The sequence below is a fragment of the Sitophilus oryzae genome, unplaced genomic scaffold, assembly GCF_002938485.1.
Source record: "Sitophilus oryzae breed Bouriz unplaced genomic scaffold, Soryzae_2.0 scaffold_1396_pilon_pilon, whole genome shotgun sequence".
Lineage (NCBI taxonomy): Eukaryota > Metazoa > Arthropoda > Insecta > Coleoptera > Curculionidae > Sitophilus > Sitophilus oryzae.
The window spans coordinates 2,922,424-2,950,184 of NW_022146055.1; the positions used below are offsets into that span (position 1 = coordinate 2,922,424).

Below are 27,761 nucleotides of genomic sequence, written 5' to 3' on the forward strand. Positions count from 1 at the left end.
TGTCAGTGAATGTTTCAATTCATTAGTCAGTTGATATGTGTTTATAAGGCTTCAATTTTTATTGGTACTCCGCCGTAGGATTGGATCAAAAAACTTTTTGGATCGAATTTTATCTTCTCGGGCGTTTTCAAGCTTTTCCGTATTTTGTATTTTGACAGGATCGAAGCTATTCCTACTTTGACAGCTAATAATCCATATCTGTTACCTGCAGCAAAGAGTAATAAAATATTATTGTTTTGGCCATTGACAGTGGCGTAGCGTGGATAATCATTTAAGTGTCTCACTCAATTTAAAATTTTTCTGTTTCCCATTTTGAAATAGTAAAAAGATATTTTAATGTAATTTTGTGCGAGGATGCCGATATTTTATCTGCAAATTTTTTAAAACGTCAATTTTGACAGATAAGGCGCCATCTTCATTTTTTTTAAACGGAAACCCCCACGAATTTTAGCATCATCCGGTAGACAGATTTTAGCTAATTTCAAAAATATATAGTTTGGTATACTTTGCACTGACCGTTTTCGATATACAGTGCATTTAAAAATAAAATTTTCCTGTTTCTTATTTTAAGATAGTAAAAATGTATTTTAATGTATTTTTTGGTGAGAAGGCGAATTTTTTATCTGAAAATTTTTTAAAACGTCAATTTTGACAGATACGACGCTATCTTGATTTTTAAATGTAAACCCCCACAAAAATTACCATCATCCGGTAGACATATTTTAGCTAATTTCAAAAATATATTGTTTACTATATTTTGCACTGGCCGTTTTCGATATACAGTGCATTTAAAAATGAAACGTTCCAGAATCATTTTAAGTGTCTCACTCAATTTAAAATTTTTCTGTTTCCCATTTTCAGATAGTAAAAAGATATTTTAATGTAATTTTGTGCGAGGATGCCGATATTTTATCTGCAAATTTTTTAAAACGTCAATTTTGACAGATAAGACGCCATCTTCATTTTTTTTAAACGGAAACCCCCACAAATTTTAGCATCATCCGGTAGACAGATTTTAGCTAATTTCAAAAATATATAGTTTAGTATACTTTGCACTGGCCGTTTTCGATATACAGTGCATTTAAAAATAAAATTTTCCTGTTTCTTATTTTAAGATAGTAAAAATGTATTTTAATGTATTTTTTCGTGAAGATGCCAATTTTTTAAAACGTCAGTTTTGACAGATACGACGCCATCTTGATTTTTAAATGTAAACCCCCACAAAAATTAGCATCATCCGGTAGACATATTTTAGCTAATTTCAAAAATATATAGTTTACTATGCTTTGCACTGACCGTTTTCGATATACAGTGCATTTAAAAATGAAATGTTCCAGAATCATGGTGTCGTATCTGTCAAAATTGGCGTTTTAAAAAATTTTTAGATATAAAATCGGCATCCTGGCGAAAAATTACACTGAAATATCTTTTTACTATCTTAAAATATGAAACTGGAATATTTTAAATTGGGTGAGACACTTAAAATGATTGTGAAATTTTTCGTTTTTAAATGCATTGTATATCGAAAACGGTAAAAGCAAAGTATACTAAACTATATTTTTGAAATTAGCTAAAATATGTCTACCGGAAGATGCTAAAATATGAGAAGGTTTTCATTTAAAAAAATCAAGATGGCGTCGTATCTTTCAAAATTGACGTTTTAAAAAATGTTGAGGTAGAAAATAGGCATCGTCGCAAAAAATACATTAGAAAATCTTTCTACTATCTTTAAATATGAAACAGAAAAATTATAAATTGAGTGAGACACTTAAATTATGTCCCTGTACAAAAATATTTTTTCCTTTTCTTTTCTGTACAAACAAGTGGGAGTAGCGAAAGACACAGATTAACAATTTTTTAAAGTTATATTTTTAAAGTTGTGGCGATAGACGAATATTTTTTAGATTTTGTTTATGTAAAAAAGAGGACTTTTTCAATACTCGAGAGAAAAGAGGACAGTGAGATCAACAAGTGGACTGTCATCTGAAATAGAGGACTGTTGGCAAACCTACGTTACGTATCACCCACCGACTAAAACAGCGAACGGGAGACGTAATCGCGGCCGGAAAGTTCGCTGACCTGGACTTGCGCTCGGACTTCGGCGTTCAAGATATAACGAGGACAGTCGCATCATCGCGCAGTGACTTTTTTAAATAAAAACGTATTACAATATTTTGAAGGGATGCGACGCATCACCCGCATCCATGGAAGCTTCGCCACTGGTTTCGAGGTCTGAACAAACTATACAATATATCATAATAATGTATTTACGATATACATATACTTCGTACGTGTATGTTTTAGTACTAGTATTAAGAATGATCCCGCAGTATACTTATAGAGTATAGACATAGTGGCATAGGCATATCAGGTATAGATAGATATAACATAGTGATATTATTCTTACCTATGCATATTCTAGGGCCTTCCCCAAAAGGCGTATAGTAGAAACCTTCTTTGTTTATCTCATTTTTATCAGAAAATCTCTCTGGATCGAACTTGTCAGGATCTGGAAAGTATTTCTCGTCGTAGTGCATTCCGAATGCCGATATATAAATAGCTTGCCCTTTCTCTAACACCAAGTCAGTCCCTTCGACTTTGTAGGTTGACGTACATTCTCTGTCCAAGAAAGGCAGTACTGGATATTTTCTTAATGCTTCTGCAAAATAAATAAACAAAACAATATGGTCACAGCTAACTAACTAAGATAGTAAATCTGAAAACTATTCGAAGTTGTACACAAAAACTGCAGTTATTTGGGTTAGGAGAAGAACATGTTAAATAAATATTTTTATACAGTAAATTCGATATATATTTGATATCAGTTAAACTTTTAGTTACGTAATCAAGGGCGCGATTTTTTAATTCATTGTTGACAACCATAGCAACATATTCCGTGCTGTACTGCCATGACTAACTGGAATATCAATTTTGCGCTGGGAATTCAGGTGGTAGCTCTGCTGTAAAAAATGTGAAGTTGCATTTATTTATTTATTTCCTGACATTTTCATTCGTTTTGACACTTTAGTTTTGTATTACGAGTTTTTGGTTTAAATAAATAGTGTTTTGATGCTTTAAGCTTAAAAATGTTTACTAACAGACCTTGCAGTCGAACATTGTTCTTTTTAGAACCTCTTTTAGTGCGAAGTGTACAAGATAGCTTAATAGACGTAAAAAACTCATCGCAACTTTATTAGAATATTTTGAACGAGAAAGCGGTAGTAATGGCCTTTTATGTCCCTTAAGTGCTGTTAAGAAGGTGAGTTTTGTTGAAGTAAATAATAACTGTTTATATATTTACTAGTTGAAGCCTGGCGCATCCGCCACGACATCAGGAAAAAAATACTTTTTAATTTTTGTTTAATTAAATGAAAAACAAAAAATCCGGCGACGACAGTTTTTAGAAGAGTCAATTAGCTATCTTTTAGTAAAACAAGCAACTTTCTAGAGCAAGTCGTTAGTTCAGTAGAGACGACACACAGATAAACATTAGCATTTTATATATGTAGATAATTAATTTATTTTTGTTTCCTAAAATATTTTGATTAAAAGAAAACATGTAAAAGTGGGCATCGCTGTGCCGGTCAAGCTTAATCACGTCACTAAAAGATAGGTTGTTCAACTAACCTGAAATCACCATATTCAGATATTTCATGCTGTTGACTCCTTCGTATGTTAAACCATTATTTTCCTCGATGTTTTCCAATATTTCTAACCGTAATCTTTCTTGAATTTCCTCATCCATACTCAGAGCGTACAAAGTGAAACTTATTGTGGAAGCCACGCTTTCAAAACCGGCCATGAAAAATTGAATTGCTTGTCCCAAAATCATGTCATCAGCTGAAACAGGTATAATTCTGTTGTTGTTATGTATTATCGTGTGTAGTGCAATAAAGTTTTAACATCTTGTTTGAAAGAAAAATTCGAACAGCCCCATCTTTTCATGATATTTTGATGACATTTCGTGCACTATGAAACCCCATCATCAATGGCGAAAAAATCGTCCGATTTAACTGAAATTTGGTATGTTTATAGATTGGACCAAGGCCAACTTAACCGTGTCACTGTGACAGTTAGTTTTGACGTAAGAAACGTCAAAAGTTGATGTCGTCCAATCGCGATCCAAGGACAGCTACAGGATGACGTTTCGAACCGATATCTCTAAATGGACGAAATTATCAGGATATTTCTTAATTATGGGTCGATTGGAACCAAACTCGGCACGTGAATAGAGTTAGGAATAGATAGTCCACATACACAGAAATTTTGTGAAAATGAATCAAATTATTTGTTAATTTTTAATTTATTACTTTTTCAACATTTCAAACTATACATTTTTTCAAACATGTCCTTGAAATCTTTCAATTTAATAGCTGTTAACAGCACTTTGTAACAGCGTTTTCAGATGGAGCGGACCGTCCGCGACTTCGAGCAAGTACCATGGGTTTATATGAACAATTTCACATGGGTCGTGTATGCTCCGTCCGGATTAGTTCGTCGACGGCTATCTTGAAAAAACACGCGGACGGTCCGCGCGGACGCTCCGCTGCATATTTGGAATATGTACCTTACCACAACGTCCCTTCATGTTGAGTTCGTGTATATTATCAAAAACAAAAAAATGTTACAGTGTACTTCATTAAAGTATACCTTTGCCTAACATTTGAGACCGGTTGGCATCGGGTATTCTTTCAATTGCAAGTTTATGGGCACGTAGGTATTTTAAAACATACCCGATCGCAACATTCCACCATGTTGATACGGGGGCTATTTTTGTTCCCTCATTTTTACTCGCTGCAATATTTTGTTTACGTTTCGTCATATTTTGTCAACATGTAGTATTGTTTGGTTGAGTTACTTATGTGTTCCAGTTCGGATAAGTTTAGAAATAAATAGTTTTAATGCAAAAACGGTAAATAAAGTGCAAAGGTGAAACAGAAGTGTATATTACGAAGTGATAACTTCATAAGCCTAAAGCAACCTAAAGATACACGTTATTAGCCTAGAGCAGTAGTTCCCAAACTTATTTTTCTCGTGGACCACTGTCAAAATTTTACTGGTTTCGGTGGACCCCCTGCTGCTACATTTCTACCACATTCTTAAAGTCGCCAAAAAATAAAAATTGTGTCACTTCTGAGTTCTGTCCCTATATTCCGATATGTAAAATAAAAACGAAAAATGGTACATTTTATATCACTTTATTTATTAAAAGAATAGAATTACAAGAAAAATATTAAGGTAATATAGGTTCAGGTCATAATTTTAATTAATGGGAAGGATGTATCTGATGGAGTGTCAGCAAACGATCAATGTTTGGCTTTATTTTTGTGAGCAATAACCCGCAAATCCCCCGCTCTGTGATGTTTAATTTGCTCCTTTTTTTTTGTTAAGAGGTTTGTAACGGCACTAAAACTCCTTTCGACAAGGTATGACGAGGGAAAAGCTATTAAAAATTTCCTTGCGATTTCCCACAGTCCAGGATATTTTTCGGGTATTTCTGCTTGCAGCCAAAATGTTGGGTAGCCTTTTCTAAATTTCACCTTCAGCTCCTCATTAGTGCTTAGCTCGAGCAGCTCCTCTTGTAATACAACATTGGCCACTTCCGTTTCATCAAATGGATTTATGATCCATGGTGGTATATCCATCGTCAGTATATCTTCAAACCTGGTTTTGAAGTCATCATGCAGAGCACTTAAATGTTGACTGTAGGTATGGATATCCTCATCAATACATTCTACCTGCGACAAGTTTGGAAATTGAGAGAATTCGCGCCGACTAATGTTTTGCTTCATAAATTTCAATTTCCCAAGAAAAGCCGAAATTATCCCCTTTGTTTTTATTAAATTCAGGCTGTCCCCTTGTAACTGCAAGTTAATATCATTAAATTTTTTAAACAAATCTGTCAAATACGCAATGTCTGCTTTGAATTTGATCAAGTTTTCTTTTAAATCTGGATCTCTACTTTCTAAGAACTCTAATATGGAATCGAAAACAGAGTAAAATCTCGTTAAGCATGCACCTTTCGACAACCAGCGTACTTCAGTATGTAAGAGCAGTCGTTGGAAGTCTTCATCATTTTCGTCGCACAATTGAGCAAATAAACGCGTATTCAATGCATTGCTTCTGATTTTGTTGACAGCTTTTATTACAAAATGAAGAGATTGGTTCAACCTGTCACTTAAATGTTTTGCCACAAGATGTTGTCGGTGGATTACGCAATGAATAGCTGTAAGTCCTGGTATAATTCTTTTGAGATGACTTATAAACCCACGATATCGCCCGACCATTGCAGGAGCTCCGTCTGTTGCCACTGAAATAATGTTTGTAAATGGGATCGATTTTTCCGTAAAAAAATTACTCAGGACATTAAATATTGATTCGCCTTTAGTGTCAGTCTCCAAAGTTCTGGCAAATAGCAATTCTTCGTGAATTTCTTCCTCAACAATAAATCGGACATATGCCAATAGTAATGCTTCATTACTGGGTAACGTTGACTCGTCCAGTTGTATAGAAAAATGAGTTTTTTGCAGATGATTGCACAAAAAGCTTTCGATATCAGAGCTCATTTCATCAATGCGTCTTTGTACAGTATTGTTACTTAATGGAATTCTTTTTAGTACGTCAAATGGAGATTTGTGCAAAACAGTTTTTAAAACCTCTTCAACAGCGGGTAAAATTAATTGTTCTCCGATAGTGTGCGGTTTTCCAGATTTTGCTATAAGTAATGAGATATTGTAAGATGCCCGCAAGCCATCATCGTTACTTTGAGATGTTGAAGCGAACATACTGTGCATGGTGGGTCTCTTTCCATATTTTTCTTTCAATGTTTGAAAATATTTTAAATCTTTACCTATTTTATCAGTATGACACCTTTTTAGATGATCTTCGAGCTTTGATGGTTTCATAGAGTCATTGCTCAAAACTTTGTTGCATAATAGGCACATGGGCAATTGTTTGTCTGCCTCTGATGGAACAAAACCATATTTCAAATAATCGATACTATATTGTCGACATTTTTTCTTTGCTGTAGCCATGTTTCGTGTCAGTTACCTTACCTGTAAAAAAAAGTTTTAGTAACCAAGTTTTTTTTTTTCTGAATATAGGTATCACACCGCAGCCTTTGTCAGCACGCGGAAATAGAATTACGGCTTGTAAAGGGACCAACTAATAAACCGCAGAGACAAATACAGACGTTTTCACAAAACGGTATCAATTTTAAAGTACATAATTTACCACTAATTTTTTAATAGTATAAATAAAAATTGGTGTACTCAGTATCGAATACTGATCATATTTGTGTAGGGAAAAATAAAAGTCGAAATCCCAAAATTGTCCATAAAACGATAACTAACATTTTATTAAATCAATGAGTTCACGCGCTCCGTGTATTTGCGTATTTTTGTCTGCGGCTTCATTGTTAAAACGTGACAAACTGGCATCGAAGTCAAGCCCCGCCCTTTTCCCGTCGCCCGCGCACCGCTCGCTCTTTCCGAAAAGGAATAGTTTTGATAAAATAGTTACTTCAAAACCAATTTAAAATGATTATGAAATTACTGTTTTATAAAATTAGTAGTTATTTGCAAGAAAAATTACAAAATTAATTGCTCTGCAATATTGCTTATTCGGCCTTTTTAGAGGCAGTGTTTCTCTCGTGAAAAAACAATTGAATAAAACGTGCTGTGTTTGTCTTCAAATCGAAAGAGAGGACAATTAAAATATCTGTAAGTTACTAAGTTACCTATCTATACAGGCCGTTGTGATCAACCGACTAGTACACGTAAACAAAATACTTAAGTACTATAACAAAAAAAGGTAGGTTACTTACTTTTCTCCGGCACTAGCAAACACAGATATAAATTTTCTCGCAACTTTTTTCCAAATTCCGCCTTTTTCGAAATTCCGGAAACAAATGAATGCGTTTGCCTTTGGCATCAAGTATTTATAGTGGTGATCAAGTTCATGTCTGAACAAGCATTAAGCATTGTCGGGCGGATAGCGCTTTGCAAGTCTGTACACGAAATTGTACGTAATATCGAATACGCAAGTTTGGACAAGTAACAGTCGCTTGCCTTATTAAAATATTATCTGCTTAGATAGGTACTTAAAACAATGTAGGTAGGCCCTTATAAAAACTATGCTTACATTTTTGCTCTTTACTATCAAAAGCAGATAAATTTTCGTGGACCCCCATTAACATCTTATGGACCCCCATTTTTTGTTCACGCCTACGTAGACCCCCAGCAAGTCTCCCGTGGACCCCTGGGGGTCCACCTGGACCACTTTGGGAATCACTGGCCTAGAGTGAAATTACCCATCCATAGAAGCGATAATCCATATAAACGCTCGGACGGCCTAATACCTTTTCATTGGCTAGGATGCCTACTGCATATTTACGTTTTTATTTTAACAAAGGATTTTGACAAATTGAAGATGGTATGTAGACTCTCCTCATGTTCAATGTTCCTGAAAAGCTTTTTTCATGAATATGAAATTATATGAAACACAGGACAATAATTTGGGCATTGCACAGTGCTCTTCCATACAAGAACCATCGCTGCAGCAAATACAGCATGATGCCAATCCTTCGTCATGTTCACAAGAAATTACTATAGAATTTCCGGACCAATACAAAAATGTAGTTGCAGAGTTCAAAACTGAAATTTAACGCTTCACACACTTTTCACAATCTAAGAGCTCTTACAAAATTTACAAGAATAATTATAAAAATAAATACATCCGAGCAAGGACAACCAAATTTAGGATCAAGGTGGGCGGCCATCTAACACAGAACGAAGAACTCTTGGAAAATCTACAAGTAAGAAATGGAAGCATAACCTAGGACAGAATATTGAAATGAATGTCCCTAATGCACGCTAAATTGAAATTAGGTTTTATTTAGGTTAGAACTTGTTTTTGTTCTTTTAGTTTTTATTTCATATTACAAAAAGTTCTTTTGTAAAAACGTTTCTTTATTATCCTCATGTCAACTTTCTCTTTTTTCTCTTAATCCTTATAATAGCTCGATCTACCTCTATAGCGTAATTGCAACTCTGGAGTCACAAGCGGGTATATTATAGTAGTTCAGAATTGCACAATGCGCTGCTTGAAATTATACCCCACAAAAATGTTGCAATGAGGTATATTTTGAAAACCTATCCGCGGCATTGCATATTTTTATTGTATGCACGAAATCAACACGAAGGGACGTTGTGGTAAGGTATATATTCCAAATATGCCGCTCCGCTCCCTCTGAAAGCGCTGTAAATGTGCGTCTAGACCTGACGAGACGAGAGCGAGGCAAGAGCGAGACGAGAGCAAGACGAGAGCGAGACATCTATCCATTTTTTGAGGCAAGCCTCTCACGAGACAAGCGAGTTGGATCATAGTGAAAGGAACCCAAACACATTAAATTGTAATTGAATATAACAAACGATGGCCAAATAATAGCATACAGTAATAAATTTTTGTATCTTTAACATGGTATTTGGTTTGTCGTATTTTATTCATCGTCGTTTTTTCCCCTCTGGTTGTTTTCCCCTTTAAACCTTCATTTGTTTCTAGACACGACGTCTTTTACAAAATAGTTTTTTAACGTTTTTTAGAACAAAATGTTAAATAGGGACGGTCAAGAAGCACATTTTAAAATTACTTTAGAGTATACAGGATACTTCAAAAAAGTGTTGCGGATGTAACATATATTTTTTAATGAGAATATCCAATTTTTTATTTTATTATTTTTTTGCATGTGATACTATACATATATCCAAAATTAATAGATTTTGTAATAATTCAATTTGTTTAAAGAAATGTTAGATTTCGGTACGGTAAAAATTATTAGTGACGCAGAATTTGTAAATTCTATCAGGAAAAATGATAATGCATACGGTGTTCCATTTAAAAAAATTGAGATTATTTCATTTTTAGTCGAAATTCATAATCCAGAGCTAATATCTCGCAATCGAGGGAGCCTACCAAAATACGCTAGAGTGTGCCGCGAGCTTTCTTTGATCGGCCGTCGCAAAACCGACAGAGGACGGATAGCAACGAGGCTCCGTGTGTTGCCTCGCGAGTTAGCGAATTTGGAATGTCTCGCACTAGTTTCGCTCTCGTCTCGTCAGGTCTGGACGCACCTTAAGAAGTTTCACTTCAACTATGCGCACATAGTGCACACTCAATTTTTTTGTGAAAAATGTGTGCTCGCATATTGTGAGACTTTGTTTTGTCAAAATAAGAGAAAATTCTGTACGATGTAAAGAATTACGAATTTGAATCGGTTATTCTACTTACAGATTCCAGATTCCGTGTGAGCTCGAGCGTCTAATAAAATGTCTACTAAATCATTGCTCTTGTGATGATCTGACTGCTTTCTAGCCTTTAGTACTGTACTGAAGATAGATTTCATTTGTTCTCGGGCTACGGTGTCTACGAATTCAATGCCGAAGGTCTTGATCAGGCCAGGAAAGAAGTTACACCCTAGTTGTCTTACAGCGTTTGTCAGGCTAAAATAGAAAACGCGCAAACATTTTAAATGTAAAAAAAGTAACTGAGAAGTTTTATTTGAAAAATTTCATTCTTTTTATAGTAATTTTTTGAAGATTAATAAATCATTATCAAGAATTAGGTTAGCGTGTGCTGTATGAAGCACCATGTAGAATGTTTAGGAGAGGGTTTAATCACCCTGAACTTACAGATGTATTGTGTGTTTTTCAGTTATAGTGGGTTATAACTCATCAGGTAATAGGCGGTTGAAGCGTAGTGCTAGCCACATTACCTTCCTTGTAGGTATACCGAATGGCTCTAGTATGGCAAGCTGTACCTTGTTACTCCCAAGGCATATACGGGAGCAATATTATTATTATAACTCTTCATACAGGTATACCGGGTGTTGCATCGTCCGACGGGACATAGGAAATCCCATGTAAATTTTAATGGGGTCAATTATTGGCTTACCTAATTATTTTAGAGAATAATTTTATTTAGGTTTATTGAAGAGCACTAAAACTCACATTCAAAAGAATAACTTTAGATATTTTTGATTAGCTCGTTTACGAGTTATCGCCGATTTCATTTTAAATATTTCTCCTTTCTTATGGCCCTGTATTTACTTATGAGCACCAGTCAAGGTAAAAGATAACTGTCAAATGAAGTTGTCATTTCAGAAATTTACCTATTCAGTGCTTTATTATTATTGAAAACTCATTCCTACATCGGAAATCTTAAAGATGTATTTATAAATACAAATTAATATGAATTAAAGTAGAATAAAGTAATCAACAAGGTTAATTATAGTATTATTACAATATTCAATAACTTATTAATTTAGGTACTATTAAATTGTTAGAACTTTAGGATTTAAGAAGATGTTCAAATATTCCATCGACTGCTAGACAATATCCCAGGCGATCATAAAATTCTCTTCTTACATTCGCTAGTTGGTAAACTAAAATTCTATTGTATTCGGCAGAAATAGCATTTTTTAACTCGTCTAGATTTGGGTATTTTTTTATCCTTGTATATCCTGTTTTTTAAATGGCCCCAGAGAATCATTTGGCGAAATATCAGGAGACCTTGCTGGCCAATTTACTGTATGATTTAGGCCAATAACGTTTCCGTTAAAACTATTGTCTAAATATTCCCGAACAGCCAGGGTACTATGTGCCGGGCGGCCATCCATTTGGTACCAAACTTCCTGATTTTCCCTAGCGACATCATGTAAAGCTGGTAAAATATGATTTTCGAGTAGTTCCAAATAATATTCTGCATTTAAATTTCGCGCAAGAAATAATGGCCCGATAATATTGTGTCCGAATATCCCCGCCCAAACATTTACTTCTGTGGATATTGCGTCCTTGTTTCGACAAACCTGTGTTGGTTTTCTTTGTTACAATATCGATAATTTTGAACATTGGGTTCATTATTTAAGGTAAACGTGCATTCGTCAGTGAAATATATGTTTTTTAAAAATTCCCTATCCGTGTTTGCTCTTTCCATCATATCAAAACAAAACGCCTGCCGCCGTATTTCGTCCCCATCTCGTAGCTCTTGATGCTTTTCATATTTGAAGGAACAGTATTTATGTCGTTTCAAAATTCGAAACGCTGTAGTGTGATCTATTCCTATTCCATCCTCAAGTTTCCTTGTTCTCTTCAACGCACAATAAAACTTCCAAGTCGATATCATTTCTTACATCTTCTCTTTGTTCCTGCCTTACTTCACATCTGCAGTTATTTATTAGGGTACCTTTGCTCTCAAATATCTGGATATTCCTTGATTATTAGCGCGATTGTAGATTTTCCAGGTATCGGTCTATTCGGATACAGAGCAGCAAACATGTCCGACACCTTTTGATAACTATTTCCTTGATAATACCATTTAATCATCAATACTTTTTCTTCGGTAGTGTAATTCATGGCTAATATTTTCGATGTAGGTATGAGTTTTTAATAATAATAATAAAGCACTAAATAGATAAACTTCATTTGACAGTTATCTTTTACCTTTACTGTGGTGCTCATAAGTAAATACAGAAAGACACACATAAGAAAGGAGAAATATTTAAAAAGAAATCGGCGATAACTCGTAAACGGGCTAATCAAAAATATCTAAACTTATTCTTTTGAATATGGATTTTAGTGCTCTTCAATAAACCTAAATAGAATTATTCTCTAAAATAATTAGGGAAGCCAATAATTGACCCCATTAAAATTTACATGAGATTTTCTATGTCCCGCTCGACGATGCAACACCCGGTATACGGTAGCTATTATTATTATTATAACTCATCATACAGTTTCAGGGCTTTGACAAAAGCCAGTATCTGAGACGGCTCTACAGAGGTCAGCTCTCCATCTTCGACATCAGCCGTACCAAAGTTTACGACACCAACGGTTGTCGTCTCGGCGCACTCAGTGATAAGGTATTCTGCTCTTTCCCCATTTTCCCCACAGAATCTGCATTCGCCGTTGTTTCTCAGCTTCAATCTACTGAGGTGTTCGTTGAGGTTGACAGTATCCTGATAATCCGAATATTGTTCTTACTTAAATGAGGGAAAATCTGATTTTTCTCGATCGTATAAATTCTGAGGAACTTTTTCGAGTGTCTTAGACCATTGGAGGATTCCATGTTGGAAGACTCCAGGTTACGGATGGAGTCCTCCAGGTTCTTCAGTTCCGCTTTAAGCTGATTTCCTCTTGGAAAGCAGAACGGTTCTGGTCCTGTTAGTGGAGTGTTCGTTCCTTTTCTAGCTCGATCGTTTGATTTTTCATTGCCTTTTATCCCTTGGCGAGCGGGCACCCAGAGTAGGAGGACTTTATATTCTTTGCCTAATTTGTTCAGCTTCTCTAGACATTCTTTCACCCATTTCGAATTGATGGTTACTGAGTTGATCGCTTTTATGAAGCCTCATACTCACTATGCGCTGATGCGGTTCGTTAATGCGTCGTAAATCGACGAATCAGCGCATAGTGAGTATGGGGCTTAATAGCGAATGAAGATATTATTATTGTTAATATACGTTTTAATATAACGTAGGTAATTATCTAAAATCTAATAATTTATCTAATAGGTCTGTTTAAACAGTAATTATACCAAAAATAAATTGAACTGTTTGTTTTGAAAAAAATATGATATATGAGAATATAATAATATATTATTTAGTCAAATTAAGATATTAATAAAGTTAATGTCATTTAGGATAAAACATTTTAAATTACTTAATTAAATCAGCTAAATATTTGTTTAAACTGCAAATAAAAACTGTATAATAGTTATCTTTTTAATAGTTTTGTTTGGTAAAAATTCCATTAGCATTATAATCACATCGTCTCAGTAACATTTAAATTCGTGTGTTAGTTTTGTAATTATTGTAATATTTATGTTACGGACAATAAATACAGGTTTTTTTGCGTCTAAAAACTGAATTAAACAAGATTTTATTTTTTAAGGCCACTGGATAAACACCCGCCGGCAGTATTGTTAGTGTATATTATAATTATATTACGGTTAAAGTCCGATGTCCGGTTAATGTCGACATTACCCGATTAATCTCGAGAATAACACACAACAAAACAACCAAAAACATAATCAAACCCAAACATTAACCTGTTAATGTCGACATTAACCGGACATCGGACCTTAACCGTAACATATAAAATATAATACCGCCATCCGGCGATCCGGCGGTATGATATTTCTATATCTTCAAGTGGCAGTTGGAAAATTGGTGATTTAGCCAGTTTTTTGAAAGACTTTGTAAACAAATAATAATAAAACCTAAATAACTGGGAAATAGCAAGGTTTCTAAATTAAAATATGAAATGAAAATTATTCCTAGATTGTCATTGTTACCTTTTCTCTTCTACCAAACGACAATTTTTCGATTCGAGATATTATTCACTTTCTTATACTCGTACTTTATATACTGATCTGGATTTTTTATTGACAAATTTTTATTTGACCACCCTTTACATTACTGACAAAAATAAATGTTTGGAAGATATTTTACATAATATCTAAACTTACCTTGTTCCAAAAATACGTCTTCCCAGTTTCCTAAAAATAAAAAAATTAACATTATTATCTATTAACTGGAATTACTATTTTTTATTCAGCAATATCGTTCAACTTCACGCTATAATATAGAGTCGAACTATCTCTTTCACTTGACAACCAGATGAAACAGGTTGGTGACGTCATTACGGCATTTCGGAAATTACTGCACATTATTTTTAGTAAGTGTCATTGTCATTTGATTTGGGAATATAATAATTCGCAGACATTTATCACTCTCAAAATTTCCTTTTAGTAATTGTCATTGTTATTTCATTTTATTGATTAACATCGATCAAATCATGTCAAAATTAAAATTGGACTGCGTTGTAAAACAGTTTTTAATTCAATTTTTTTATTAATAAAATGCGTTGCCGATTTAACGAGAATCAACAAGTTCTCATCGCAAAGTTACACGAAAAGTTATACGAAAACGGAAAGATGTAGAAACAAAATATTTTATGGGTATATGTAGAGAGGCAATGTGCATAATTTAAAATTATTTTTAAATGTACAGGGTGTGTCAGAACTAAGATCCATACCAAAGTTATATTTTTTCTTATGGAACACCCGGTATTTTATTTCTTTTTTATATACTTAAATAAAAATAATGCATTTATTATAAGGGTTTAATATGTTTAAAGGCTTTGGTTTTTTCGATATTTAAAGACATTTAAATATGCATGCTATAATAAAAAAGTTTGTTAACACCCTGTACATTACTTTTTAGATTTAATTCTTGTGCTGATTTCTGTGGCTTCAAAGCCAGAGAAATAAACTTTACTAAAAAATTTGATTTCTTCCTTAAATGTATACAGGGGTATCAAAAATTGCTGGTCTATTTTAAATATTTATTTTACATAGAAACTTCCTTATTTCAAATGCAACACTATGTATTTTTTAAAATAAGTCGAAGCAGATTTAAATGCTCTTTCAAACTATATTAGGGTTCCCTATACCTATCTTGCTCAGATTTTGAATAAAAAGCGATTTTTCAATAAAATGGCAATCAAGACGGCCGGTGTCACCATGGCAATTTGCAGGTGACACTTAGTAGCCATTTTCAAAATCGACATTAGTTTATGGCCTTTATTTAAATTTATAACAGTTTTCTTTTATTTAATTTACTTACAATAGTTTCATAAGTAGGTAAGTATTTTATTATTTTATCAAGATAAATAAACAAGTAGATAGTTCTTTGATTTATATTACAATGACTTGTAGATATATTCGATTTTCTATAAAAAAACAATTGATTTTCGTCACTTCCAAAGACAGGTTTCTGCCTAATAGGCTTTTCATATACCACACTATCAGCTTTGCGAAATAGGAAAAGTAGTTTTTCAAAGGAACGCATGTAAAGAAAATTCCTATTATCTGTCTATCTATCTTTGAGCATAAACCCTTGAGGCCAAGAAGGAAATAAAATCACTAGTAACATATCTATTCCTTCATCTTATCTAATTATTTATTAACATTATTGTAGGTAAATTAAATAAAAATAACCTGTTATAAATTTAAATAAAGTCCATAAACTAATCGATTTTGAAAATAGCTACTAAGTGTCACTAGAAAATTGCCATGGCGACACCAGCCATCTTGATTACAATTTTATTGAAAAATCGCTTTTTATTCAAAATCTGAGCCAGATAGGTATAGGAAACCCTAATATAATTTGAAAGAGCATTTAAATCTGCTTCGACTTATTTAAAAAAATACATAGTGTTGTATTTGAAATAACGAAATTTTTATGTAAAATAAATATTTAAAATAGACCAGCACTTTTTGATACCCCTGTATACATTTAAGGAAGCAATCGAATTTTTTTGTAAAGTTTATTTCTCTGGCTTGAGGGTCAGGCACAAAAATTAATTCTGAAAAGTAATGTGATGACAAGGTGATGACAAACTTTTTTATTATAGCATGCATATTTAAATATCATTAAATATCTCCAAAACTAAAGCTTTTAAACATATTAAACCTTTATAATAAATGCATTATTTTATGTTCAAGAATACGAAAATGAAATAAAATACCGGGTGTTCCATAAGAAAAAATATAACTTTGGTATAGATTTTAGTTCTGACACACCCTGTACATTTCAAAATAATTTTAAATTATGCGCATTGCCTTCCCACATATACTCATAAAATATTTTGTTTCTACATCTTTCCGTTTTTGTATAATCAACAGAGGCGAATGAGGTGCGCCACCCTGTATAAGCACAATACAAATATGTGTAGTCTTATGTAAACACAAATTAACTGCGTTTCTAAACAGAGCTGCAACAAGTCAGTTTCAAAAGATGTTTAATTTAAATCAAAGAATATACCAAGATTTAAATCTTAAGTCAATGTCAGCATAAAGGTAATAAAATAAATTTCTTTCAAGTCCAGTCATTTTCGTAAAGAATATAATGTAATTTAAGTCCTTTTTATACGACTTGAGTCTATATTTTTGACTTAAATCATGATTATCTGCTATCGGCAAATTGACTTAACTTAAATGAGGTCTTATTAATTATAAGGAACTTAATTATAAGGAAAAACATATTCTACGAAAACTTGAAGAGATAGGTAAAAAATGGTATAATACAATTTGATAGACAATTAAATTGCGCATCTGATTCCCGTAAAATATATAGGGTGTTCCATTTAAATTAAACAAGTTATTCCCGTTTAAAGCTAGTAATTATTTAATATAATTTTTTGGACACTCTGTATAAGGTAGTATAATTTCTATTATTGCAACACCTGATCAATGAATAATCTTCAGTAAATATTTGGTATTAAAACCTTTAATACCCTTGGAGAAATGAAGCCTTAAATTGTTTACTGCAATTTCACAAAATTGAAAATATTTCAAAAACGGTAAGGTTTAAGTGTAATAAACCTTAATAAAATTTACCTTTACTTCAACCGTAGAATCTAAAATAGAGTAATATACACGGTGTTATATTTAAAAAACACAACTATAATATTTTTTTACTTATTTGGGACACTCTGTATCTTGTAGAATTATTTTTAAATTGTACCTCTAATAGTCTTCAACGAACCCAAAACTTACAATTTGTAAAAATCTAATCGTTTAGCTACAATACTTCGTGTCGTATGTGATGAACAACCCTGTATAGATTTAATAAAATTATTTTTGTGTTATGTGATATAAAAATAATATGTGCAACAATTAAAGATAATTTTCTTCGTATTTTTGTTTACTGGAAAAAAAGCACTATAGTACATTTTTTTAAATAAATATTAATACCTGAAATCAGCGTCTTCATTATCAAAGCACTTAGCTTTTACACCAAACGCAGTCAAAGCAATCAAGTTTGTAGAATACTTCGCACAAACTTCCTTTGCCTCTATAGAGGGAGCTCCAACAAATTTACTCAGATACTTGCTCAGATCATTTGATTCGTCCACCATAACCGAAAACATGGCCTTCAGCTTTCCGGATGTGAAAACCGGCGTCATCTTGGATCTGATCACTTTCCACATCTGCCCCTTCTTGAAAAACATCAAGTTTGACATGGCTGGATCCGTATCCGGCGTGACGATTATCCTATCATGGAAACTGGCGAAATCCTTTAACAGAATGTCTTTGGCTAGTTTTGGTGACTTTACAACTAATACTGGTCGGTCCAAGCTGAAGATACCGAAGTAGTCTTTATCAGTTTGTCGGTAGAGGTCCATTATTAGTTCACCCATGGTGGTTTTCATGGTGATCATTGGTAAAAGGTTTCCAAAGAATGGGAGCGGTTTGAAGTAGAATATGTTTCGGTCTTTCCAGTAAGAAAAATTCCTTGTCATGTATTTGTATAGCAGATAGTAGGCTATCGCTAGTAGTGACAAGAATGTCGTCCAGAATACCACCATCTGAAAAATAAAGTATATTTTATTATACGATTTTTATTTAATGTACCGTATGATCGAATAAAAACGGCGTCAGCGACGGCTATGAAATGAAGATCGCTGTCATTTTATATGTAAAATTATATGGGAAATGTCATCGATCGTCATTTCATAGCCATCGCTGACGCCGTTTTTATTCGATCATACGGTAGTTCTATACAATAATTTTACATTCAGATGCAAAAAACGCAACGGAGAAATGTTTGGTCAAATTTAAAGTGTTATATTTTTGTTATTTTTGGCCCTATCATGATTTTTTTAGCAAGCTGTATACAGGGTGGCGCACCTCATTCGCCTCGGTTGATTATACGAAAACGGAAAGGTGTAGAAACAAAATATTTTATGGGTAGATATGGGGAGGCAAAGTGGCACAATTTAAAATTATTTTGAAATATAGAGGGTGTCTCAGAACTAAGATCCATACCAAAGTTATATTTTTTCTTATGGAATTAATTCTTGTACTGAGTTTAAAGGTAAAGATATAAACTTTACTAAAATATGTTATTGATTTATTAAATTTGTACAGGGGTACCAAAAATTGCTTGTCTATTTTAAATATTCATTTTACATAAAAACTTCGTTATTTCAAATACAACAGCCTGTATTTTTTAAAATAAATCGAAGCAGATTTAAATGCTCTTTCAACCTATATCAGGGTTTCCTATACCTATCTAGCTCATATTTTGAATAAAGAGCGATTTTTCTATAAAATGGCAACTAAGAGGGCTAGTGTCGTCAGGGCAAGTTTCTAGTGACAATTAGTAGCTATTTTCGAAATTAGTTTATAGACTTTATTCAAATTTATACAATTTTACTTTTATTTAATTTCACTACAATAGTTTAATAAATAATATTCATTAATACATATTTATTATTCTACCAAGAAAAATAAAAAAGTAGTTCTTTGTTTTATTTTACGATAACTTGCAGATATATGGATTTTCTATAAAAGAGCCAATTACGGCAAATTCAATTTCTTCACTTCCAACGACAGGTTTCTGCCTAATAGGTTTTTTATAAACTACACTCTGCGAAATAGGAAATAGGACAAGTAGTTTTTCAAAGGAATGCTTATCAGGAAGATTCCTATTTGGATATATTTAAGCATAAGCTCTTGAGGCCAAGAAATAATTTTCCTCACAAAATAAAATCACTTGTAACATATCCATTCGTTCCGCCCGCCGCCAGCAGATACGGTTTTATTTTTCTTCATAAAATAAAGAATAGGTACTTACTTATTAAACTATTGTGGGTAAATTTTAGTAAACTATTTAAATAATAATGTCCATAAACTAATGTCGATTTTGAAAATAGTTACTAACTGTCACTAGAAAATTGCCATGGCGGGCGATACCAGCCATCTTGGTTGCCATTTTATTTAAAAATCGCTTTTTATTCAAAATCTGAGATAGATAGGTATAGGAAACCCTGATATAGTTTGAAAGAGCATTTGAATCTGCTTCTATTTATTTAAAAAAATACAGGGTGTTGCATTTGAAATAACAAAGTTTTAATGTAAAATAAATCCTTAAAATAGATCACCCAAAAAAGTAAAATCAACACATCTCGGCAGTTACAATAAAGGGTACAAAATGCATTCGAAAGTATAAGAAGATCTATTCAAAAGCTATAAATAAAATTGAACGAAAAATAAATTTGTGCAATAGGGAGGCTGGTAACCCTTTCGAACGTGTAGACTATGTAAAGCATTGGAAACTAGTTTGTAGAAGTTAATTTATTCATAATGTTATTATCACGATACACGTAAACACGGTATGTCCGATAGTAGGACGCATTTTAGTCAACTCCGCGCACGTACGTCATCTGCGCTGCAAGCCGATACAGATGGCCGATACGACACATAATCTTTTTAAACGCTGCGTCTGGTTGCTTGTTCAAACGATATTTGCATTTAGCATCGAATTATTTTGTGTTATCTTCAAGAGACGCGTGTTTGTAAAATATTAGGGATTTATTATTCTGTTGTTATTAATAACAAGTATACCCCAGACTTTATTTAAAAATGGTAAACTGTGCTGTGACCGGATGTAAAAACTATGAGAGAAAAGGATCCGATATTAAATATTTTCGGAATGAAATTCAAGACAGAGTTAACAAGGACGCTTTAATATACATTGCGGGATATGTAGCTCATACATTTAGAGGCAAATACGACGATTTGGGAGTGGCAACTAAAAATATAGAAGTTAATAGAGCATCACATTGTTGGCTGAATTTTATTTCTCGCGGAAATCTACTGTAGCCAAACGAAAATTTGTTACGTGTGACTACTGTACTTGAGTGTGAGTTTAAAGAAATGCATGGCACTTCCTTGGCAGATGACAAACATTTGTTTACAAATTTATGCAACAGAACGATTGCAAAACTAACCAATGATTTAAAAGCAACAATACCACAAGAAGTAATTTTATGCTTAGCAAGGACACGAACTTACATTGGACTACGTGACTTGAACCGAAGAATTAGTTTTGAAAATTGTCGTAAACGATTGGATAAGAAAATGTCTAACTTTTTAAACTCTAAAAAATAAACTGTCAAATCATTTTCACAATATATAATAAAAAAAACAATCATGTATCGTTCATACTCTATTTATGTGTTAAGTATGTCACTTCTAAAAAAATAATTGAAATAATTTTTTTATAATTTCCTATTTATTTTAAATTTTAATTAGTAAAAAACACCTAATAAAGGCAATCGGTGTCAAAAAAAGTATTATGATAATATAATAATTCACTTGTAAACATTTTGTTATTTTATCTGTAATCAGTAGAAAGAAAATCGATTACACCTTTATTATAATTATATTCACCTGAATAATTATATTGTAATTATTATTGTACAGACATGCTTGTAGTAGCTAAGTTATTTGAATCATGTTTTACTTGTCACTTAAATAATGTTCTCAATAAGTCATAACAAATTTTATAAATCTTCAAAATTGCATATGTAAAACGGTATTTTCTAAAGAAGCGCGCGTTATTTATGCGGATTCTTCATAAGCGCGACTCGTTTTGCAGCGCAGGTGACGTCACGAATTCGATGTCGAGCCAGCCGGCCTGCGCGCGGACATACCGTGTTTATGTGTATCGTGGTTATTATATGCTTATGGTAGTTATGGTAGTGAAGTATGGCCTTTGAAATAAAGAAACCTTAAGTTACTCGAAGCTACAGAAATGGACTTTTGGAGGTGCGCGGCTGGAAAATCGAAACTGGATAGAGTTAGAAATGAACGAATTCAGAACATCATGGGCGTTAAACACCGAATATCAGAAGACATCAAAATTAACCAACTCAGGTGGTACGGGCACGTACAAAGAATGGAAGAGAACAGAATCCCGAAAAAAATACTCAATTGGACACCACAAGGCAAATGCAAGAGAGGGAGACCTAGATGGAGTTGGAGAGAAGGAATAGACGGGGGACATCAGAACAAGAGGAATAGACGAAAACCTCTGGACAGACAGAGACCAATGGAGACTGGAAATCAGAAGACGTCGAAGAACGTTATAAACTGATTTGTATATATATATATATATATATATATATATATATATATATATATATATATATATATATATATATATATATATATATATAATTTATTCATAATAACTACAATTAATATTCTGCAAATTATTAGATCGTACACTGAGAATTTCAAATTCACAATAAGAAAAGTCCCAAAACAAAAAAAGTATAAAGTGTGGCATATCATTGTACTCAGGAGACTGAGTTCTTTCAAAATCTGAAATAAAAAATGCAGGTCCGTATTTAAAAAAATTAACTTGGCCTCTGTATCTCACAAATTATCAGCTAATTTGAAAATCGAAAAATACTATCAGATAGCCCTAATAAAGTGGCTATGAGAATGTGCAATTAGTTTTTTGATTTTCTAAAAAGTAATAACAGGAAAAAATAAAATTAGTTTTCAAAAAAATCCGTTTTTTCCAAAAAACTCAGCAATCCTTGAAATTTTTAAAACTTTTTTGATGGCATCTTGGTGAACAGTCCAAGACGCAACTTTGTCCCAATTTAACCATCTTCGTATCTATTACGGTTTCCGAGATACCAATGCTCGTACCTCGAATTTGTAGCACCCTGTATAAATCTTGAACAGTCTCTCATTATGTATGTAATTAGAAAATGCACAAATATTAAATACATTTAAAAATATTTTAAGGATTTTTTTTTCGAATTTTTGAAAATCTGAATATCTTTGTTTCTATTAAAAATAGAAATATTGTTTTTTATTTACAAACTATATTTATTTATATTAAAATCATTACCTTGATCACGGCTGATATTTTATATTTAATTATTAAAATAATCCACTATAATTAACTAATTATATCTATTTTGTTATCACTTTATATCTAAGACCACTTGTTCACGGCCATCAACTGTTCAACTTGTGATCTACGCTGCTGTGTCGCATCCTTTATATGTATAAACGCTTAGTTCATTATTAATGTGTGTATTATTATTTTGTTATAAAAACAACTAGTCGAGTTCTGATGGAGATTCTTGACAAATTAAAGCTTTGATGATATTTGTATTGTGTTATTATGTAATTACATCGTTTATTAAGAATATTATTGCTGGTATGGGTCATTCCATTTTAATTGTGATTTTTGATGTCCTTTACAAATCTGCTTTCGCTGTTTGTGCATTATTAATATATGAATTGCATTTTTATATCAACATTCCAATCAATCAAATCAATTTTATGTATAAGTGGCCCTCAAGTAACTCAGGTATCCAATTGTTATTTTTAAACTCGAATTTTAAAAAGGGTTGTCGCAAATTCACTTGTTAGTATCGTGGTATTGGTAGTTTAAATTAACTATTGATTATTTCATATGGAATAGTATCCCTAATTGCCAAAGCCACTCTATCTAAAGTAGAAAACATTCGACCAATGTGTACTGCCAATCTTAAAACGGCATCATAAGGAAACTGCAGATCGCACAACGCTCAATGAAAGAAAATATGCTGGGAATAATCAAGCGAGAGACCGTAAAAGAATAGAGTGCATACGACAAAAGATCCAGGTAGTAGATGTCATCGACAGAGTCAAATCCCTCACGTGGCAATGGACAGGACACTTGGCAAGTAGGACGGACGACAGATGGACCACAACAATTACAGCGAGGAATTAAGAGACCTAGAGGAAGACCAAACCTGGAGATGGGACCATGATATTAGGAAATTAGCAGGGATAACTTGGGCCCGCATAGCCAACAATAGACAACAATGGGTCCAACTACAAAGAGAGTATGTGAGGGAGGCTACACCATAATTGGAAATGGTTGAATAAGCTGAAAATGATGATGATGATCATGAGTATCCCTAATATGGAATACCGCCATTTCTCGGAAACGAATACGTCTAATCGCAAAAGACAGTTATTTTTAATCTCTTTTCATTATTATACTCACGTGCAGGCTTTGCCTTGTCATTGAAACGGGCTCTGTGGTCACGGTAAGAGTGTGTTCTTTCAGCGCGAGTTCTTTCATGAGAAAAATTTTTAAGGTACTCAAGTAAATATTTTTTGATACGTGATTGCGCAAATAATATTGAATATCATGACAATGCATTGATTACATATTTGTTTGATTGTTTAGGAGTCTTTTCTTGTCTGAATATGTTTAATAAAATCTGATATACCTTTTGATTATTTTGAAGTGTTTGTTTTATAGTGGTTCATATTTTTATTGTACCTATTCCATATTTAGGTGTCTTTATGTTGAATTTGTTTTTGAGAAAGTGCAACTGTATTACACGCTCTACTCTATTCGGAGAATAGTTGTGAACTTGCGGAGAAGGGTGTGAGGAATTTTTTTTTACTTTTTCTGTTGTCTCGTTCAATTTTGTTTCGGTTCGAACTGTTTCCAAAACGTGTCGGTAATCTATACCCGAGGCAAAGAACTTTATTTTCATAAATCTCAGTGAAATAAGTAAACCTAGACGTTGTTAGAATATCTGTTGTTACGATGATATTTCGGTAATTACATCTCGTTTTATGTTGATATGTAATCCACAAGATTAATGTTTGAACACGCGTTTATAATATGTAGAGTAGATATTTAAGAACAACACTTTTCACTTAATCTACAGGAATAAAATTACATTATTTTTATTATTTAATTTTATTATAAGGAATTAGTAAGTATATGTATATTAATATTAGTATATAAACTTGCGTGCATAGAAATCGGCCCACTGTGAACTTTTGACTTTAACTGTGTCTTTTAGGATCTATTTATCAGACCAAGAAAAAAATATGAGTTATTTCAAAGACAATTTAACATGCTTTGATATGAGTATAAATTTATCCAAAGTACTTGTCGTTTATATGCGTTGCAACGGGTAAACAAATGAAAGGCATTTTTGTTATGGTGACAATAAGAATAAAAAACTTATCAAATATTGACATTACTACTTTACTGTCACTTTGTAATCGAAATGTGCACATTGTTCTTTCGTTGTTTGATTTGTTGTGTTTCATTGTTTTATTAGTGTTTCAATTTAATGCATACATTACGGAAAAAAGCTGCCAAAGTAATCCCTTTAATCGAAAATGGAATTAAACAGAGAGCTGTAGCTCGGCAACTGCATATGACTCGCGGAGCGGTTCGAAGAGTGTGTGAACGATATGAGGAGACTCGGTCCTTTCGTAGGCGACCTGGAACTGGTAGAAAGAGATATACAACGGATCGTGATGACCGCATTATTGTGTCAACAATATTAAGAAATCGGCATCTTGAACAATGGGAATGTGTTTTATTCTCAGATGAGACCCGGATATGCCTCTATGGTAGCGATCGAAGAAGAAAAGTGTACCAGACGCCAGGTGAGCCATTCGCAGAATGCTGCATTGAGAAGCAGATTGCTTATGGAGGTGGTTTCTGTATGATCAGGGGTACAATTTCTATGACTGCGCGAACCGACCCAGTTTTCATCCGTTGGGACGACCGTCGGCACGGGAGAAGAGGTTTAACTGGTGCTAGGTATATTGAGGAGATTTTAGCAGTTCATGTGGTATCTTAAGTCGACTACATTGGAAACGAATTCACTTTTATGCATGACAATGCGAAGGCACAACTAACCTAACCTAATCTAGAATCGTACACGATTACATTTCAGAAGTCGGTTTTCGTGTTATGGAATGGCCAGCATGCAATCCAGACTTAAACACGATACAACATTTATGGGATGAGCTAAAACGAAGAATTCGTGTTAAACGAAGAGCTCCAACTTCTATCCCAGAGCTCATTGTTGCAGTAGAAGAAGAGTGGCTTAACATCCCGCAAAAAACAATATCAAATTTGATTGAATCTATGCCAAATTGTATGAGAAATGTTGTAAGAGCAAGAGGGGATCATATCCATTATTGAAAATTTATTTTAGTTAATTGTCAATAAATAAATAAATTAAATAATGACATACATCTGAGTAATAAAAAACGATAATTTCTTTCATGCATTAATTTAATAATTTTAGTCCGAAGAAATCGAAATACAAATTAATATCTCTAAACTCTTTTCAAAGAATATGAAATTGTCTTTCAAATAGTATATATTTTCTCTTAATCTGACAAATATATTCTAAAAAATTAATAGTTAACTTCAAAAGTTTGCCTTGGGCCGATTTCTATGCACGTAAATGTATTATATACTTATAATTTTATTATAAGGAATTAGTATATAGATTAATATAACATTAATAAGATGAGTAAAGGTTGATTCTCACTATACCTTCCATATCAGCTCCCTTCCGTATCCCTTCCGTTTACATAAAATATTATATCATGTAATTGAATAGGACAATTCACACTATCCGTTCCGTTTCCCTTCCGTTCCGTATCCTTTCCTTCCATACATTTTTTTGGCGGACGGACTGAAGCGTATGAGAAACAGGGTTCTCAAGTGTACCAGTACCGTACATTTGTACCAGCATTGTTAAAATTTTGCTGATATTTATTTATTCTTTCACCTCTTAATTAAATCTATTACCTTTTTCAAAAGATACAAATTTTTAAAATAAAACTTTATTAATGATATAAATTGTATAATTAAAAGTATGGAACTGATACGGAACGGAAGCTTACGTATAGCGTCAATACATTAAAAATACGGAACGGATATGGAATGGAAACGGAAGGTATAGTGAGAATCAACCTTAATGCTGGCAAGATCATTAATATATCGAGCTGATTGGGAAAATTATTGTTTAAAACCAAAACCATAACCAAAAAATTATAGTTCCCCTATTAATAAAAATTAAAAAAATACCAGTTGGATCAGAATCACCCATATGATTTATTTTTGTGTGCTTATCACCAGAATAAAATATATATCAAACAAAATATTTTTCGTATGGTTAGCTATAATAATAAAAACAAAATTAGAAGTAGTGCAAGTAGTGCTATAAATCTAATAACCCATGTAAAAAACATGTTTTGAGTTAAAATTTGATAAATATTTAAAAAGTTATAATGTAAATAAATAACTTAACAACAAAAATAGCAGAATGTTACTGTTTAGAACGCATTTATTGATACACTTCTCACTTTCAAAAATGAAATAAAACAAATTCATAACAATACACCAAAACACTTTAGTGGACGCGTCCAGTGTTGAAAGTAAAGTGTGTCAGTTGATATATTTTGCTGCAGGAACACCAAAAGTTCCAATTTCAACTGTATACTCTATGAGAATCTTCTATTAGTTAATGATAGCTTACCTTGATGATTTAAGCAACTTTCTTAAGACGATATTAAGTATAATTCCAAAAGAACACCTATACACTTACAATGCTTTAACAACACTGTCCTATCAATCTACTTATTTAAATAAATAATTTTATTGATATTCTATCTCTTATATACTGAGACCTATCAAATTACTGGGGCACGAGACAAGTACGAAACAATACGAAAAATAAAATTTTTGCTATGCTATATTGTTATCAGAAGAAGCAATTTATCTGTATTAATTATGACAATGTAATGCATCTTAATTACTTCTAATGATACAAAGTATTGCTTATCGATTGTTTCTTCGTATAGTACTGCAATTGGGATTTTGTAAAACTAGTAAAATTGAAATACGTCACAACTAAAATTCCATTTTATTTATACAGAGTGTCTTTTTAATTAACTACCAATATTTTTACTGGTACTATATTTGCACTAGAGTGACATTATGGTTTGTATAACCAAGTAGAATATGATGAAAAAAAACGGCGTCAGGGATGGCTATGAAATGAAGATCC

At 32.9% G+C, this 27,761-nt stretch overlaps 2 protein-coding genes across 9 annotated transcripts in view; one reads left to right on the forward strand and one right to left on the reverse strand.

The window, feature by feature from the left end:
* Positions 1–27,761, forward strand: part of LOC115875878 (uncharacterized protein CG43867) — a 517,198-nt gene that overhangs the window by 69,180 nt on the left and 420,257 nt on the right. The gene's annotated exons all lie outside the window — the stretch shown is intronic.
* On the reverse strand, positions 3–27,411 carry LOC115875882 (cytochrome P450 6j1-like). Of its 2 annotated transcripts, none has more exons than XM_030891441.1 (7): positions 27,231–27,411; positions 17,812–18,425; positions 14,521–14,550; positions 10,288–10,499; positions 3,628–3,840; positions 2,408–2,659; positions 3–205 (listed from the first exon to the last, which is right to left on the reverse strand). In XM_030891441.1, exons 2-7 carry the CDS (start codon positions 18,423–18,425, stop codon positions 42–44), a joined length of 1,485 nt encoding a protein of 494 aa, XP_030747301.1. In that variant the 5' UTR covers positions 27,231–27,411; the 3' UTR covers positions 3–41. The 2 variants fall into 2 exon arrangements, with proteins under 2 accessions (XP_030747301.1, XP_030747302.1); XM_030891442.1 differs by lacking the exon at positions 27,231–27,411 and adding an exon at positions 22,772–22,950.